Consider the following 17402-nt stretch of genomic DNA (forward strand, 5'->3'; position numbering starts at 1 on the left):
GACAGCTTTGACATTTTATTGTTCCATTAATTATATCTTACAGGTTTTGTAAGCAGTACCAACTTGAAAAGCCACCAAACTGTTAGTAATTATGACTAATTCTATAATCCATGCCTCTTTCTTTTACATCAAAGTGTATGTATACAGGGTGATCCATTCAAAGCCATATCTTCATACAGTATGTGATGGAAACAGATGTGATGTAGTGCAGACTGTGTCACACGAAAAACTCGAGTCACACATAAAAAGCAGAGAAAAGTCTAAAGTTCTGGCAAGCCACACTTGGATAGGGGTTGGATTTTTCTGCCAGCGAGGTTTCATCTACATGAACTCGTTGAGGAAGCTGTGGACTGTTCCTTCAGGTGTCTCCTCCAAAGGCTGGCCCAGACAAAAGGAAGGCACCGCCAGGAGATCAGGATCCTTGATCTCGAGCTCAACATCCATGAGGCTGTGAGACAGTGATACAAACATGACATGGAGATTTTTCCAAGGACATTCATTATAGCTCGTGCAGCCAAGAGATGCTAGAAAGTCGCATAGTCTACATATCCCTGGAGTGTTAATTGCCCTGAGCATTTAAAAACAATTCACCAACCTGACTATGAATGATGAGGTGTCATGGAAGTAGAACGTGCACACTGGCAAACACCCCATGGTTACAGACATGGAGTACTTGCCTGAAAAAGAGAAAGACGGAAAACATAATGAACTCCTAAAAAGACACATTATTATACATATTATCTTATATCATTCCTCTCACCTTTCATGCCTGTCATTGGTCCTGTCCATACATTGACTTTTAATCCCTCCCCTTCAATGGATGGATTCCCACTGCTTACAATAGCCATGAACTTTGCATCATCGGGGATATCTAAAGGGTGCTGGGTGCATTGCAATGCTTTTTTCTCACAGCTCTGGTTTTTGCTGTCAATCTCGTAGAATATCCCCTGGCGGATGTAGATACAGATTCAGATGTCAAGGCGCACAACAAGCATCGATAATCGGTGACATTTTTATGAAGAAAGAAATCACTTACCTCATCGAAAAACATCAGCAGATCCAGACTGAGTGATGTGTTCGCAGGGAAGCTGTCGTTTGATCTGAACCGTAGTTTCTTGCCCATAGAATCGTAAGTGAATGCACCAAGCGATGTCACTCCACTCTTCAGGGATATCTGGTGTAATTCAACGACACACATTCAAAGAGAAAAAAAAAATGAATGCTCTATTTTAAAATACTATAAAAAAAGTACCAGAAGAACTATTGGTCTTGAAAGACAAATTATAAAATGCTCACCACAGTCATGAGTCCTGTCATATTGGGTGAATCTGAAAGACAACCATGTCAGTTAGATGGGTCTAAAAATATTAGACAAACACATTTTAAACCAATATAACCATAGACTTTTTGTTTACTGTTGACACAAATAGGAAATGCGGTGATCTTGAAAGCTACCTAACACACGGACGGCTCAAAAACAACTAACAAAAAGAACCAAAATGATGCAACCACAATTTCTTACGACAAGGCTGATGGTGTTCTGCATGGGTGGTGGCGGCCAAGCACATGAAGACGAAGAGCGTAATAGCTGCATACATTTTCCTGGTCTAGAGGGAGTCACAAAATAAAGTTTGAGATGGCAAAAAACAACCCCAAGCGCATCTACCTTTCAGTGAAGTTACTGCTGCTTTTATAGGGATAAAATCCGGTGTAGTCAATAAGTATTACGTAAAAAGGACCCAGGACTTCAAACATCAAGCTGTCTAAACAAATCAGACCCAGCTGGTGGTGACCCAAGTAAACAGTTTTCTTAGGCTATCTTTTCTTTTGTGATTGTGCAGCTGTCCTCAAATGTTTTTGTGCATTGTTTATTTCAGAGAGGTCATATGGAAACGGGAGTTCAAGTGGGGAAGATTATGGAGGTTAATCAAGGCTCTTGGAGCGAAATAGAGAACATCTCTAAATAATGTTATTTAGCTTTATTATACGGCTTTGTTGAATCCTCGATTCTGATTGGTCAATCCCAGCGTTTTAGGGTCTTTCATTTCTTTATAGTAGACCGTTGCTATGTATAACAGACCGTTTCTATGGACACAGCTCAGATGTCAGACTCTGGCAGACCGTTTTTGTGTCAAATTATTGATTTCTTAAGTAAGTAGCCATGTAATAAGCGGGATAATGTACAGTGAGTGGGTCATTGTTGTGAAATAAACCCCGACAGGGCGATGCGGCACCCCGACACAAATCGCCCTGTCGGGATTTATTTCACAATAATGACCGGTTCGCTGTACATCATCATCCCTTACTTATATGTTGGATTCCTGAAAGAAAAAATCTGCTTCCTGTTTTTAGTGAACAAAAATAATGCTTTGTGTTTGATACATAAATGTAATAGACATTAATTATGAAAAAAAAGTCAGGTGTATATGCATAATGTCTCAAAATGTCATAATGAACAATCACATTTTAAAAAACACTGTATAAAGCTGTAGGCTGAGGGGTCTTGGCGAGCAGTGAATTAGGCCGACCTCCTAAAACGCCCTCGCTCACCCTGTCTTTTATTAAAGTGATCCAAACTAAATAGAAAGCCTGGGGAGTTTATACCAGGTCAACGGCACGAGCCAGATGAAAAATGTGTTGTTGTCGCAACTACACTTTGTGCAGCTGTCTTTTGTTCTTCCACACATGAAAATGTCCCTGTTGTGCCCGTGCTTTCAAGCAAACAACTCGGTGCACTCTGTCAGACAGACAGGTGAGAAACAGCTTGTTCATCTCATGTATGCTGCATCTCTGTTGGCCTGACATGACCTCACATGTTATCACGGTCTATGATGATTCTGACTAAAAAATATATATATTTAGTTTGTATTATTTGATCCGTTCTAAGTTCTTCATTGGATTCCAAAAGGCTGCATTTATATACATGTTGCAACTTTGAAAAAAAAACCAACAACAACTTTTATTTAGGCACTTTAGATCTTCCATAACTGGGGAAGTTATATGGTATTTGTCCTAGACCTTAATCACTCGACACCCGTGATTGTTTGTATGCTTTTTAACGTGTACTCTGTTCAATATGATTTTCATATATTTTTTTACATTCACCTGTGTTTTTTCACTCATCTATAAAAGCAAATTGGTCAGTTCAGTGCGTTATTTTAAAAATAAACTGACTTCTTTGAACGGGTAAACACACCCAATGAAGACAGACAATAACGTAACGTATAATATGTTGTGTTAGGAATGAATTCTCTCCTAAATGTTTACTATATTTTCTATGCATTATTATTCTGCATTAGGATTTGTTTAAGGTTTATTGACTTTTAAAGACTAACAATTATTGCTTAATAGCCCTTTTATCATAGCAGCTATTTATTACTTGTCATAGTAGGAAAAGCCTTTGACATGAAACATGTGATTAAAATATACTTCATTTTCCAAGTCTCAAAAAGGGAAGGAAATACATAACAAAACTAAAAGGGATGCCTGAAACCACAAATGAATGAGACTGAAAATAGAGTAAATTGTGCGCGTCACAAGGGAAATTACTGTATGAGGGGAATATGGGAGGGGGTTATGAAAATGAGGGAAGCCCTTCTCCTTATGCATCCATTCCGCTTTTACTGACCATATCATTACAGTTCACGAAGAACTCAGCATTTTCTCTTTCTGAGAGGAAGTCAGCTTCAGGAACCGTGACTCGCCCACTGACCCACAGTTTATTATTTCATAGTTTCTATAAGTTATTTCCTCATGTAAAGTATATGTAAAGTGGCCTACTGTGTGCAATTTAGAAGTGTCTTTTTGTACATTTAATGACTAATAATGGCATCACATTATTTGTTTCAGAGACCTGAAACCAAATTAGTTACATACAACATCATTAGACAATTGAGTCACACAAAGCAGTCATCACACATACACGTACACACATGCACACTTTAACTCCCTCTGAGGAATAAATGTCTCAGATTGCAGTTTGTACTGCCGTTCATTCTAATAGTGAGACGGATAGTACTAGAAACCATCTTTCCCCGGTTCAGAGTTGATACAACGAACCTTTAAAGCTAACCATCCTGTGAGCTGGTGTCATGGTTGTTCACTTTCAACTCAAATAAGGATGTTAAATATCTTGGCAACTCGGATTGCAAGGCCTTATATAAATGAAAGTATGCTGATGCCTTCTGGATGTCAGTGATGACCATCCGACTTTTGACAATGAGGTAAATGGCATCTGTGGACTAAGGGTAGTGGCAGAAGCGTGAGCATATAAAATATCTCCATAATCCAGTGTAGATAGTATAGTGGATTGTATAATGTTTTAATATAATATATTTTGATTAAAGGAGAAACAAGCTCAGTTATGGTATAATAATCCAATTTGAATTCTTTGTTTTTGAGTGGGTTTTGCAGGACAATCTCCTATCTAATTTCAAAATTGGTATCGATTAGATTTCCCATTGAGAGCATGGATCGGAATAGGAAGGTGTGTGTGTGCTCTTGTGAAATGCATACATGTTGTCTTTTTGGAGTTTGGAACAAGCTTTGAATTAATGAAATGGGTCTGGATGGCATCAAAAGCAGACTATCACCTGGAGAAGGCTTGGTTTGCAGCAGCATACAAGATGGTATCAACAGCATAAAAATTGACATTGCAATGTTCAGGTGGAAAATAATCAAATTGATCCTTGAGGGGCTACCTTTATCACCCATCTTTTGGCAACAACAGTCTGAACTGAAAACTATTACATAGCTGCTTTGCTTTCTTTTTTGCCCCGACAGTCTTTGCAAAAAGCCAGTATGTTTGTCTACTGTATGAATGAAAATATTTAAAGTGATTTAAGTGAATAAATTAGATTTAAAATAATAAAATACAAGAAAGCCCTATACATCTGGCATGATGTTCAAAAGAAACTTGTTTAAGCACTTCAACTATACATGATACTTTGGGGCAATACATTTTATTCACTAATTATAACTTAAACTAGAATACTGCATCAATGATAAGAGTATAAGGGGAAAAAGTCAAGTGATGTAGGTTAATTTAATGAATTGGGTCACAAATGTCTTGGGAGTCATATGTTAACTGCAATCTGAAAGTAATAAACTGTATATCAGAGAGAACAATCTATAGTTTTACGTGACAGCGTGAGCTTTGAACCCTGCTGAACAGGGTTTTACGGTAACACTGACAACCTCTGGCCTCAGCTGTGTTAAAGTACAAAGACACCCTCTAGACTTTCTTGTTGCCTGCTGATATGCTAAAGTGAAACTGCCACACCACAAAGAGGTAAGTTGAAACCACCAGTTGTTTAGTGTTTCTAGTTAAGAGGAATTTTCAAGGATTTTATTCAGATTTTTTGTTATTTTGAAACTAATTACATAGGGCTGATCTCAGAGGAAATTTCACAAAAGATCTCATCTTTGCCCTGTTAGTTTGTCCTAGTCATACTGTAACTTTTCTTCAATTTCATTTTCTTTTTATATATCGTCAAATCATAACAGAAGTTATCTCAAGAGGCTTTATATATGTAGATATGTATATCTACCACCACAATGAGATATGTATATTTTGTCATACCTGTTAAATACAGAGAAATAACTCCCACTCTTTTTGTCACATAATCCTAATATAAACTCTTAGAATGACCTCATGTGGTGTCTAAAATGTAACTTTTTTTTAACTTAAAAAAGTGACTATGAGAAATGTGTCTGTCTTTAAATTTAACTGCTACCATTGAGTAAGCTTCCAATTTTAACTTTTACTGGTAGGTATTTATTAAGGTACGAACAATCCAACAATCCAAAAATGTTTTTAAAAAAACACTTTTAACAGAAGTCTTATTCTATAAAATGTTGCTGTTATAATGACTTTGTTTTATTCAGGCAGAAGGACAGCATTTAACAGCTACTGTGGTCATAAAAACTTATATCTGTATTTTCAAGATACTTTCATGTTTGATACGATATCTTCAACACTTGTTTTTTTTTTTTTTACAAGTTCCATTTAGGCCTTTATTCTGTCAGTGTAAACTGGCCCATCTGATCCTATCAGTTGTGGCCAGTGACACTCTTCCATCTAATAAATTACATCCTTAGAGAATATACATGCCCTTTACTCTGGACAGGTTTGAATTAAAAATTGAGTGAAGTAAAAGACCAAAGCGTTCAATTGTTATCATTTAATGCAGTATTGTTAAAGAGGATCAGCAGTCCTGTATTTTGTTCTTACACCAGATAATAACCTGTACCGGTACTGTACACATTCTTCAACTATTTCTTTCAAGTTCACTGATCAATTAATAAAAGCTTTAATCATCTCAGTATTTTGTTCAATTTTCGATATGACAGAATATCCCCCCAGTTGTCATTCCGTTGAATGTTGGGTGACTTCCCATAATGTACACATTACATTTATCTCTGGTTGGGAATTTACCTCCAAAGAATTATCAAACTCTTGGTTTGACAGTTTTCTGGAAGAGAAAGCTGTTCCCTTAGCCATGAGGAAAAGCAAAAAGATTTACTTTCAATAGCACTTTCAATGATATGACCAAGAATACTTTGAATGAACATGGCAGGATCAGACTAAATAATGCATAGAGATGTGACTGAAGGCCATATGGAAATCTAAAGTCAAATCTACAGAAAATAGTATGTAGAGGTTATGACTGTAATGACTCTAGAGTGGCAGACTAGAACCCAAAAGCACAAAACAGAAGCAATTAATGTAAAACAGGAAAGTTCAGCTTTACTTAGACCAAGGCACGAGGATCAAAACCAGGAGATCAGGTAAACAAATGCACACTAGACAAATCGGGCAGAGGAACAATGGATCCGGGCCGGTATATATAGAGAGAGGCAGATGAGGGAATGGTGCAGGTTGGGAAGTTCAGATGAAGTGAATGAGATGCTCATAGGGCAGGAAAAAGACAGAACAGATTAAGAAATAAACTAAAAGAGTTGGCAGTGGTCGTGACAATGACGAATGACAGTTTATTCTTCATTATTTCCCTAATAATGATGAATTTGCATAGCAGCAGTGATGCATCAACAGATTCCGGTATCAACCTCAGCTTTTGTTTGCCCCAGACCCAAAGAAACACATTCATTTTACATATGCAGGGCCGGCTTACGGCATAGCCCGTATAGGCGGTCGCCGCCTAGGGCGCCACCTTCTGGGGGGGCGCTGGTCGTCCTCTTAAAAAAACCAACTAGTAATAATTTTACAATAATTATATAAACTGGAAAAACAAAGTTCGGAAACTTGTGTTTGGTCGATTATTTCTCTGTTGTTACAATGCTAATTGGCATTGTATTTTACATCGTTGGAAAGCCTGTTTATTTACCTTCGTAATGATGTCCAACTTGTAAGGATCGTGCATTTGTGGGATGAGCAGCACAGCTGATTATGTGGGTAGGGCCCAAGAAAAATTTGCCAAAATGCTCCGTCAATGGTAAACAGTGTATTCTCCTGTTGGTACTGACTCTTGTTTTGAGTTGTTTGGTGGATTGGATGATTGAACTCTCTATCAGTAACAAGGAACAAACAAGACATATTGTCTATTTTACACTTTATTCATTTAATACACGGTCATGAGCCTCAGTAGCGGTGGAAGATCCATACGCAGCCACAACAGCCTGGCACCTCCTCTTCATGCTGGTCACCAACCTGGTCACAAGTTGCTGTGGGATGGCGTTCCATTCCTCAACCAGGATTCGTTGCAGGTCAGCCAACGAGGTTGTGTCGGTCACTCTAACAGCACGCCCAAGCTGATCCTACAAGTGTTGAATTGGGTTGAGGTCTGGACTCTTGGCAGGCCGTTCCATTATCTCTACTCCCACATTGTGGAGGTAGTCTGTGATAACCCTGGCTCTGTGGGGGTGAGCGTTGTTTCTTGGAGGATGAAGTTAGGTGCCAGATTGTGGAGATATGGGATCGCCCCTGGCTGCAGAATCTCATCCCGATATCTCCCTGCATTGAGATGGCCTTCAATGATGACAAGCCTTGTTTTGCCAGTGAGGGAGATGCCGCCCCACACCATGACACTGCCCCACCAAAAGCTGTTACTCCATCGGTTCAACAATCAGCATAGCGTTCTCCGCGTCGTCTCCATACTTTGACCCTGCCATCCAACTTTCGCAGACAGAACCTGGACTCATCACTGAACATGACATTCCCCCACATGTTCAGGTTCCATTGTCTGTGTTGTCGACACCAGCGCAAACGGGCCTGACGGTGAAGGGCAGTCATTGCAGGCTTCCTGGTAGCCTTATGAGAATACACTGTTTACCATTGGCAGAACATTTTGGCAAATTTTTCTTGGGCGCTCCCCACATATCAGCTGTGCTGCTCATCCCACAAATGCATGATCCTTACAAGTTGGACATCATTGCGAAGGTAAATAAACAGGCTTTCCAACGATGTAAAATACAATGCCAATTAGCATTGTAACAACAGAGAAATAATCGACCAAACACAAGTTTCCGAACTTTGTTTTTCCAGTATATATATATATATATATATGTATATACAGTATATATATGTATATATATATATATACATATATATATAAATATATATATATATGTATATGTATATACAGTATATACATATATATATATACATATAAATAATATTTTTCCTCACTTTCTACATTGAGGTAATAAATTAACAAATAAAGAAATAAAGAAATAAATACACTTTTCACCCCGTAACTCTCTTTCGCATAGTTCTTCATCTGCCCAGCCGCATTTATTTATTAATAAAACACTACAATTGTAGTGAAACTGACTAAACACTTGTAAGCCAACAATATCAGGGACTAATTATTTATTTATATTATAATAAGCACAGTTATTTATGAAAACAAAAATCTTAATTTTTGCCTTAATACCCTTGTGATATCTGATGTGTTTTGCGGTTTATGGCGCTAGGGTAAGGGTTCTGGTGGGTCTGGGGGGCTCTAAATCCGAATTTTGCCTAGGGCACCAAAAGGGCTAGAGCCGGCCCTGTACATATGATACTAATAATATCATCATCATCATCATCATCATCATCATTATCATCATCTTTATTTGAAGAGAACTTGTTTTAACAAACAAGCTACAAAGTGCTTCACATAAGGCAGCACATTAAAAACCAACGTCCATAAAAGCAGATAGAAAAACCTATTTGTAAATAAAGATATTAAAACAAAGTGAGTTTTCAGCTCATAACATACAGGGAAGCCAGAATAAGGAGGCTAACACAAGTGGGATGTGGTAGAACAAAGATGCAAATGCAGACAGCAAAATACAGAGGAGTAGAATGACCTGATATTTCCAAAAATAATAGTCACACAGATAGGGGCCTTTTTTGAGTGCTTGTTTTGTGAGATTCAGTTGAAACTGTGCCAGTCATTATTACTCATCTACATCATGAGACTCAAACATTCCCTTTAGATGCACAGTCATGACTAAGCTTCACTGTCTCTGAAAAAAAAGAGTACTAATTTCGCCACTAATTTCTTTAACGCATTAATGCAATCGATCGGGCTCGGTTTTCTTCCAAAAATGTTTTGTCTAGAGTGAAGATACTGGCACCATATGAAACTAGAAAAAATGAAGTCATACTAGCTTGTTGCGAAGGAGGTTAAATAACGCTTGCGCTAAACTTGGCGAGGAAAAACTGGCATGGCCATTTTGAAAGGGGTCGCTTGACCTCTGACCTCAAGATATGTGAATGAAAATAGGTTCTCTGGGTACCCACGAGTCTCCCCTTTACAGATATGCCCACTTTATGATATCACATGCAGTTTTGGGCAAGTCATAGTCTAAATATATATATATATATATATATCAGCATGCAGAGCAATAAGAAAAGTGACATATAACTTTCCTTCCTTATCTGTTTCAGTCTGTGGGACATTTAAATTGAAATATCCTGGTAAAAAAGGTGATGCATCTTGAATACACAGCCACACTCTGTACTTAAAGCCACAAAGAAAGAAACTCTTAATTACATAAAAGCTCAAAATATTACTTTAAATAATAGGTATCATAGACATGAGCATGTAATTAGCGCTCCTGAAAACACTCATTCGCCACAAGCAAAAAAATACAAGATGATGCATTTTCTGTGTAGCTCACTTCCTCTCCTATTACCTACCTCACTTCTTTCAGCCTGAATCATATTGGTGACCACAAGATGCTGAAACAGAGAGAGAGAGTAAGAGAGAGCGAGAGGTAGACAGAGAGGAAAAAAAAGAAAAAACTCCAGAAACTCCAGAAACCGAAAGCAAAATGACAAATATATAAACAGAGACTCACTACAGCATGAAAGCATCTTGCTCTTGTTCACTACTCCTCCAAGGTAAGCTCATCTTGAAAATATAGATCCTTTAGACATTAGTTTGATGGTTTGAGTATTTGTCTATATACATATATATTAATTTAGATTTTATTTTCTGGAATTATTTACTGTATCACAACGGCAAGCAACTGTAGAAACAGATGCACAGTGTGTTTATGGCAGTGTATATAAATGGAATCATTTGTAGGTAATATTTTGTATTTATTTCTTGGACACCATGACTGTCAAACTTCAAGTAAAGAGGCTTGTCAGACAGCTGCAGTGTTTCTGTATGCTTGATACCGTCTTAGTGTTCATTATCAGTTCTAATAACTTTTCTGTTGTTTATTTGTGTACAACTGAGTGAGCTTTTGTCATCAATGATTTGGTAGAGATCATTAGGAAACACTGTCATTGTTTCAGTGAATGAGAAGTAAGTTGACTCATGAAGAAGACTGTGTTGCTCCAACAACACCTGATGCAACTCAAAAAAAACAACCAGCTGCCAGCAGTGATGTGGTGTGCTCGCAGAAGTCTGTAATCTATAGTATGCTGATTAGGATTAAGGACGTTGCACAGATATTTTAGGGTGCAAGGCCACAAATTTAAACAGAGCAATAATGAGAAAATGCTTCCTTCACCACTGAAACCATTTAGAGGAATTAAGACATGTCTGTTTTCCATGCATATGCAACCAGACCAACTATAGTGTCACTGAATTACATAAAGAAAGCATGCGAGGATTCCGCATGGTGGAGGTTGGAGGATGTGGGGGTGGATTATCTTTCAAAAATATTAGTGGACTTCCTTTCGGACACTAACTATCGAAATTGACATTTAAGTTCCCATAAAGAGAATCAGCGTAGTTAACCGGAACGTTGTGGTTTGTGTCGGAAGTGATACTATGGGTCACCCTTTATTTCTTTTTTTACAGTGTTTTACACAGAAGTGCTGCATCTAACCCATATTTCTGGTCATGCCTCTGTTTCAGATGACTGTTTGGTGGCAGGCTCTCATCCTCCTTTGCTGCGTCCTGAACTGTGTGGAGTCCTCTTCTCCATCTCCAGTCCTTCAGAGGAATAAATACAACAACTCCTTTCGTCTCACAAGGTCCACCCGAACCCGTGTCCAGCAGCTGCAGAGGAAATATGTGAGTACTGCAAAACTACTCTCTGCTGACTGGCCAGCTTATTACTGTGAGCTAGTATCAGTTTCCCCTAACTGCAAATATTTAATGGTTACCATGTTTACTTTAATAGAAGGAGCAGCAGTTGGGGAATAAGCATTTTGAGGACAGAAACCGGCAGTTAAAGGACCTGCCATTGCTTTCTACAGATTTCGACAGCTGGCTGGAGCTGACGGTCAGTATCTTTTCTGCTTGATTGTTTCAAAACACAGAAAATCCCTGTCTGGTTATTTTGCATAACACTTTCTCAAAGTTTTTTGAGAATTTCTCCCACTGTTTTGAAACGAAACGACATCGTCTGAGTGTCTGCTCTTGCAGAATGTAAGACTTTGAGTGGCATTCCCCTTTACAACTGCAAGCACAGAGAGGGGGGGTTGTACAACATTTTGATTATGTAATCATGTGGTTGTGTCTTGTTGCGCGTTCAGGACTGGGAACGACTGCACGCTGCTTTCTGGGACATGCAGGCCTATTGGAATATGCTGGAACGGAAGAGAAAACAGCTGGAGAGGGAGGAGAGAGAGCAGCTGGTGGCCCGGGCGGTCGGCACCACTTTACCTCAGAGCATCAGGCACATTCAGCTGGACCTGAGGGACCTGATGAGCCAAGTCAGCAGTCAGGTATCCACAGTGTTCTTACTGTAATCTTATCATTTCATCTTCTTTTTAGCCCACGCAAATACTTTGGAGGAAGTGACACCGAGGTCTGATAAAAATGGTTTTGCTTTCTTCTGCAGATGAGTTACATGAGGAACTCTTGGACGAAGCCAACCTCTCCTACACCGTTGAACCCACAAACCAGATCCAAAACAGAATGGGACAGCCGAGTGGAGGGTTACATCATTCTGAGGGATCTAGACCTTTACCTCACCAAGCTGGCAAGAGACTTCCTCTTACTGGCTTCGAAAACACACTTATGACTGAAAACAGAACACTGACAACACACACATGCACACAAACAGGCAAAACCAAGAAACGACTGAACTGAAAAGCAGCAGCTAAATTGGAATAATAGTTGTGATAACTTTAGTGTTTTATTGGTGTCTTTTTACATGATGTTTTACTGTATGTTTAAGGGCTTTCCTGGGTATTTCCCACAGTTTCTGTCTCACCTCTAACTGTAAGTTAGCAATAAGCTCCGAGAGAACACTTCCCAACATGCTGTTTTTCCCCCCAAGCCCTCAGTCTACTGGACTTTCCAAAGATATATTTGCTATTTATTGACATATTTATTAAGATGATATTTATTTCAAAGTGGTTTATTATTATTTCTCTTACAATATAGAGATACAGTGTTTTACATTATTATATTTTTTATTTGATAGAGTGGAAATATATTTATGCATGACTGACAATAAAGAGATGAAGCATTTGAAACAGTGACGACTTCATGTTATGATTTTCTAAAAAAAAAAGATTCAGTCATTATTGCAACATTAAAGACATTCTTGTAATAATGATGATGCATATGAATGAATAAGGGAGCTTCCTTCTGTTGAGTGTGTTGTGTGTGCTTGTGGATTCATCCTGTCAGCTACAAACTAACACGTAACTTCTGAGTGGCAATCCTCCAGTTAGCTGAAAGGGTTACTGTTTGTCTGGTTTCTGTTTCTTCATGTGCTGTTGATCCGAGGGGCAATCTGCAAAGTGAAACCAGATTGAACGCAGTCATTTGGCGGAAAAGTTTTTAATATAAAAAGAAAAAAACGTTCGTCCCTGTAAGCTCCACACATGACATCAGAACAGCCACTGACTCACCACTAACAGATGTCCTCGCTTGCCTTTCGCCACCTTTAGCTCTGATCCCCTGACAAAGTCAATGATTCCCTCCTTGCCTCGAGCCACAACAAACCTAATGCTGCGTGCCACACAAGAGGGAACAAATAAAAGACAGGATAGAGACATGTGTACTGTTGGGTTGACCACAAAAGAGAAGCAGTCAGAGAGGCCTCACCTGCCCGGGCTGATGTTGACGTAGTTGACCTTGCTGGCCATCATGGCTAGTTTTGTCACCAGCTCAATCACGTGGTTGCAGTGCAGCACCACGTCACCCTGCAGGAGACACAACTGGATTTAGAGTGGTAGTGCAATAGTAAAACAGTCATGACTACTGTGTCTTACTGTACCTTCTGCTTATTGTCCTCGTTGGGCATGTGCAGAACAAACATCCCATCACTGAGAGAGCTCACAGAGATTCCTGTGTAAAGAGGAAACCTGGCTTGGACTTATTGAACACAATCACAATGAATTATTCAGTAACGTTTTAGCCACATTCTTTAGTCAGTAAAAAGCCAAAAGCTCTCTGTCCACATCTCCTGATTTGGTTTCATTATAATTGCTCATTCTCTCAGTTAAAAGTATCTATTTTTTCTGCCAAAGGATGACAAGAGCATTGGACACAAACACTGCTTGGTTGCCATGGATATTTCTGCAGAAGTGACTGCTGAAGGTCAAAGAAATAATTTGAAAACTATAACAAATGTAATAACTCCTCTTCAGGTATAACAATGAGAGGCCTTTGAAAATGGCCATACCAGTTTTTGCTGGCCACAATTTAGCGTAAGTTTGGAGCATTTTTTTAGCCTCCTTTGCAATAGGCTAGTATGACATGGTAGGTACCAATGGATTCCTTAGGTTTCATATGCTGCCAGTATCTTCACTCTAGCTTTAAAACTGAGTTGCATCAATGCATTATTATTGCGTTAACTTTAACAGCCCTAAATACAATATAAGAGAAATGGAAATGAGCTCAGCAGTGATCATGGATTCAAGGACATTGCTCAATACCTTAACATGATACATATCTCCACACCCTCTCCCCACCTCACCTCTCAGAGCGCTGTAGTCAATCTTCTGTTTGATCTTGGTCTTGTCCACCAGCACAGCAAAGGTGTTAGTGAGGAGCAGCTGGCGAGGACGAGGCTTGAAACCCCTCCTGTCATACTTCACGACTGAAACGCCGTACTGAGAAGCACAAGGAGACCCATTACTGTGAGGCGGCTGAAAATTGTACGTAGAAATTTAATATGATGGCATCGGATACAGAAGGTCCATCCCACCTGCACTTTGTCGTTGCCGAGGGTCTGGGCGACTTTGAGATTGATTTGCTCGCGTTCTATAAAAAGCAAAGGGAACGTCTCTGTAAATGTTGTTGCCTCTTCTGTATGGTGCTAGTTAGTACAGACAGCGGTAATCAATGCATGTATCAGTACGCACCCAGCCTGGAGTCCAAAAACAGCCTTCCAACACCTTGAGGGTAGCTGTCTTTCTGATCCTTGAAGATCTCACTGGCTACAACCTTCTGCATCATCTAAAGCAAAGAAAGAAAAATCAAACCATATGAAAACTATTTTTTTTTTTAAAAAGCAAGTAAGGCCTTCTGAAGTAAGTGTACCTGCTTCTTCCATTCAGGCTGGACCCTTCTGCAATACGTCATGACCATGTTTCTCATGTGCATCCTCTGCAGGTGCTCAGAGGACTGTAGGGAACCATGGAATTGACAATGCAGAATTTGCATTAATAACTCTGCAGGTTTCTGCTTACTTCTACTACATATTCATTCTTTTATCTGTATGTAATGATGTGAGTCAGCAAAATGACCCTCTGCGTGTACCTCAACGAGGGAGGGAGGAGGTGTCGGCCAGCTTTTGTCCAAAACGCTCTTGGGCAGGTTGTTACGTAGATTCTTGAGGAAGGAGTAGCGTTGGTGATCCAGGAAATACTCATTCTCCAGGCAGTATTCCTCATGGCGGTAGATGAAACCTTTTATGAGCCTGAAAAAAAGAGACAGATATAAGTAAAGAAATTAACTGCACATGCAAAACGCAGTCGCAAAAATACATACAGAAACAACCAGTAACAAAATATCAGTGAAGCACCTGCGTATTAACTCAGCAGCTTGTCGACGCCTCTTAGCCCTCCTGCGTGCTTTCATCCCTCGCCACCCAGACTGGATCGTAATCACTATACATACACATACATGCATATATTAACACCAAGAAAACTTTAATGCTCAGTCAAAGAGAACATCCCAAGGTTAGTATAGCATAGAAAGTCAGCAGATGTGTTGGAAAAGTGAGATTAAGTCAAATCTACATAAACAAACGCATGTTTATACACCCAAAAACATGAGCTGGAATGTGGACCAAACTTTGATGACCACCCAAAAGTATTTTTATACGCATTCTATTAACAAAGCACATAGTCCCAATATGACAATAGAAGAAATCCAAAATCAACATTTGGATAAGTAAAAATGAAAGTAAAACCCCATCTGGAAAGTGACTCGCACTAAAGTTTGTTTGAAAGGCTAAATACTAAATGAAAATAATAAATAAACCTGATCACTTTTGTGAGTAGTTATGCACGTATTTATTTCAGTTTTAGGGACACAGTGAGACTGTTCCGTGAAGAAGAGATAGGAAACTGTGAGGGAGTCGACAGTGGGAGGTGCTCTGACCTGCGCGTCTGATGCGTTGGTACTTGGCTCTCTCCCTGTAGCCTCTCCATGACGTCTGCAGGGTCAGAGCTGGAACGCAACAAATAAAAGAGAGTAAAGGTGGATTAATGCCTTTCCATCGAGGTGTTGCTGTGGATGCTGACTCATAGTTCAGTGTAGGAGTTAGCCCACTGATTAGATATGTTGTGCATTAATCAGGCAATGTTATGTATTCATTATACATCCAAAGTAATAGAAATGTTTAAAGGAGCAATATGTAGTACAAACAGCTAGCGTTTAGAATAGGTAACAGCTAATGGGTAACAGCTAATGGGTAACAGCGTTATCCTCTGGTCAGCAGTAGCCGGAATCACTTCACCGGCTGTGTGTCTCAAATACTCGCTGCCTTGATAACCCAGCTGCACACGGACCACAGAGAGATGTGCCGAGGCTTTTCAGGTCAGGTAGAATCTAATATTAACGATATCTCTGTTGATCCAGTTGGTTTGCTTGCTTCCATGGCTGCAGAAGGCCGTACTTGCGTGCCAATTTGATTCATTTGTGGCAACGGGGTGTTGAAATGGGCCGTGGACGGGATCACACAGATCCAAAACAAAAACAGACGTTCCGGACTGGAATAGAAATTTTCAAAGGAGAACATACTGGCTGTAGCATTGTTGTTGGAGAAGCCAGTATTTCAATTCAGCATGTTTACTCAATCTCTGATGAAATATCATGGTCATTTTATCATTTATTGCAGTAAATATATTACATATTGGTCCTTTAAAATACGTTCATTGTGAAGGAGTGTGATGATTGCAGTGAGGAGATGGTTTGCTGTTTAATAGGTGTGAAATAATAACATGAACATCTCACAATACAACAATATCACAACTTTGACCTCAGACAGAGTTGAATCATCACCTCTCTGACACCATAAACACATTGCAAATGTACTTCACAATCTTCCTTTTTCATTTCCATTCATATACCCCAGTTTTTACAATCCTTACCACCGTTACTTACCTATCTCTGGCCTTTTTGCTTCTAGTGCATCCTCAGTATTGAAGAGAGTTTTGGGGAAACGGATGAAGATTTTTGACCTGCAGAAAGTGGATAAAGAAATTTGTGATCAACGTAACGGTACCATGCCAATTGAACACTTCATCCCTTTAGTCTGGGTGGCCCCATAATCTGTTGTACCCACCGAGCTAGTCACGGACCACCGTTACCAAACTCTCCTCTCTCTCTCCCTCCAACAATACATTACCTGCCCAGTTTGTACTCCTCTGGTTTGTAGCCTAGGTGGTTGACCAGTGTCGAGACCCCATCTGCCAGTCTGCCATGCCAATTGGGCCACGTCTCAGGACACAGGGGCTTATACCTGTGGCCATATGTGCATAATTATAACATACTGTAGACAGTAATTCGAAAGAACAGTCACTGAGG

At 39.5% G+C, this 17402-nt stretch overlaps 3 protein-coding genes and 1 long non-coding RNA gene across 7 annotated transcripts in view; 2 read left to right on the forward strand and 2 right to left on the reverse strand.

Annotated features, from left to right (window-relative positions):
- epd (ependymin) lies at positions 1-1684 on the reverse strand. The gene is made up of 6 exons (XM_037748627.1): positions 1523-1684; positions 1297-1328; positions 1037-1174; positions 761-947; positions 596-677; positions 1-448 (listed from the first exon to the last, which is right to left on the reverse strand). Exons 1-6 carry the CDS (start codon positions 1596-1598, stop codon positions 322-324), a joined length of 642 nt encoding a protein of 213 aa, XP_037604555.1. The 5' UTR covers positions 1599-1684; the 3' UTR covers positions 1-321.
- Positions 845-17402, forward strand: part of LOC119475695 — a 25706-nt gene continuing 9148 nt past the window's right edge. The window contains exons 1-3 of the long non-coding RNA XR_005203848.1: positions 845-974; positions 1573-1581; positions 10998-11005. This is a non-coding gene — a long non-coding RNA (uncharacterized LOC119475695). The remainder of the gene's footprint in view (positions 975-1572; positions 1582-10997; positions 11006-17402) is intronic.
- On the forward strand, positions 10223-12761 carry LOC119475692. Of its 2 annotated transcripts, XM_037748626.1 has the most exons (5): positions 10223-10351; positions 11322-11480; positions 11590-11691; positions 11945-12136; positions 12253-12604. In XM_037748626.1, exons 2-5 carry the CDS (start codon positions 11322-11324, stop codon positions 12433-12435), a joined length of 636 nt encoding a protein of 211 aa, XP_037604554.1. In that variant the 5' UTR covers positions 10223-10351; the 3' UTR covers positions 12436-12604. The 2 variants fall into 2 exon arrangements, with proteins under 2 accessions (XP_037604554.1, XP_037604553.1); XM_037748625.1 differs by lacking the exon at positions 10223-10351 and having other exon boundaries at positions 11078-11480; positions 12253-12761.
- myo1ca (myosin Ic, paralog a) overlaps positions 12759-17402 on the reverse strand; it is an 18541-nt gene continuing 13897 nt past the window's right edge. For all 3 annotated transcript variants that reach the window (XM_037748624.1, XM_037748623.1, XM_037748622.1), the window contains 13 exons: positions 17224-17337; positions 16980-17056; positions 15975-16043; positions 15394-15478; positions 15129-15288; positions 14910-14993; positions 14732-14825; positions 14575-14630; positions 14344-14479; positions 13642-13712; positions 13470-13567; positions 13274-13373; positions 12759-13155 (listed from right to left, as the gene is read on the reverse strand). In XM_037748624.1, coding sequence (XP_037604552.1) covers positions 13129-13155; positions 13274-13373; positions 13470-13567; positions 13642-13712; positions 14344-14479; positions 14575-14630; positions 14732-14825; positions 14910-14993; positions 15129-15288; positions 15394-15478; positions 15975-16043; positions 16980-17056; positions 17224-17337 — 1171 coding nt within the window. In that variant the 3' untranslated portion in view covers positions 12759-13128. The remainder of the gene's footprint in view (positions 13156-13273; positions 13374-13469; positions 13568-13641; positions 13713-14343; positions 14480-14574; positions 14631-14731; positions 14826-14909; positions 14994-15128; positions 15289-15393; positions 15479-15974; positions 16044-16979; positions 17057-17223; positions 17338-17402) is intronic.

This window comes from Sebastes umbrosus, chromosome 17, assembly GCF_015220745.1.
Source record: "Sebastes umbrosus isolate fSebUmb1 chromosome 17, fSebUmb1.pri, whole genome shotgun sequence".
NCBI lineage: Eukaryota > Metazoa > Chordata > Actinopteri > Perciformes > Sebastidae > Sebastes > Sebastes umbrosus.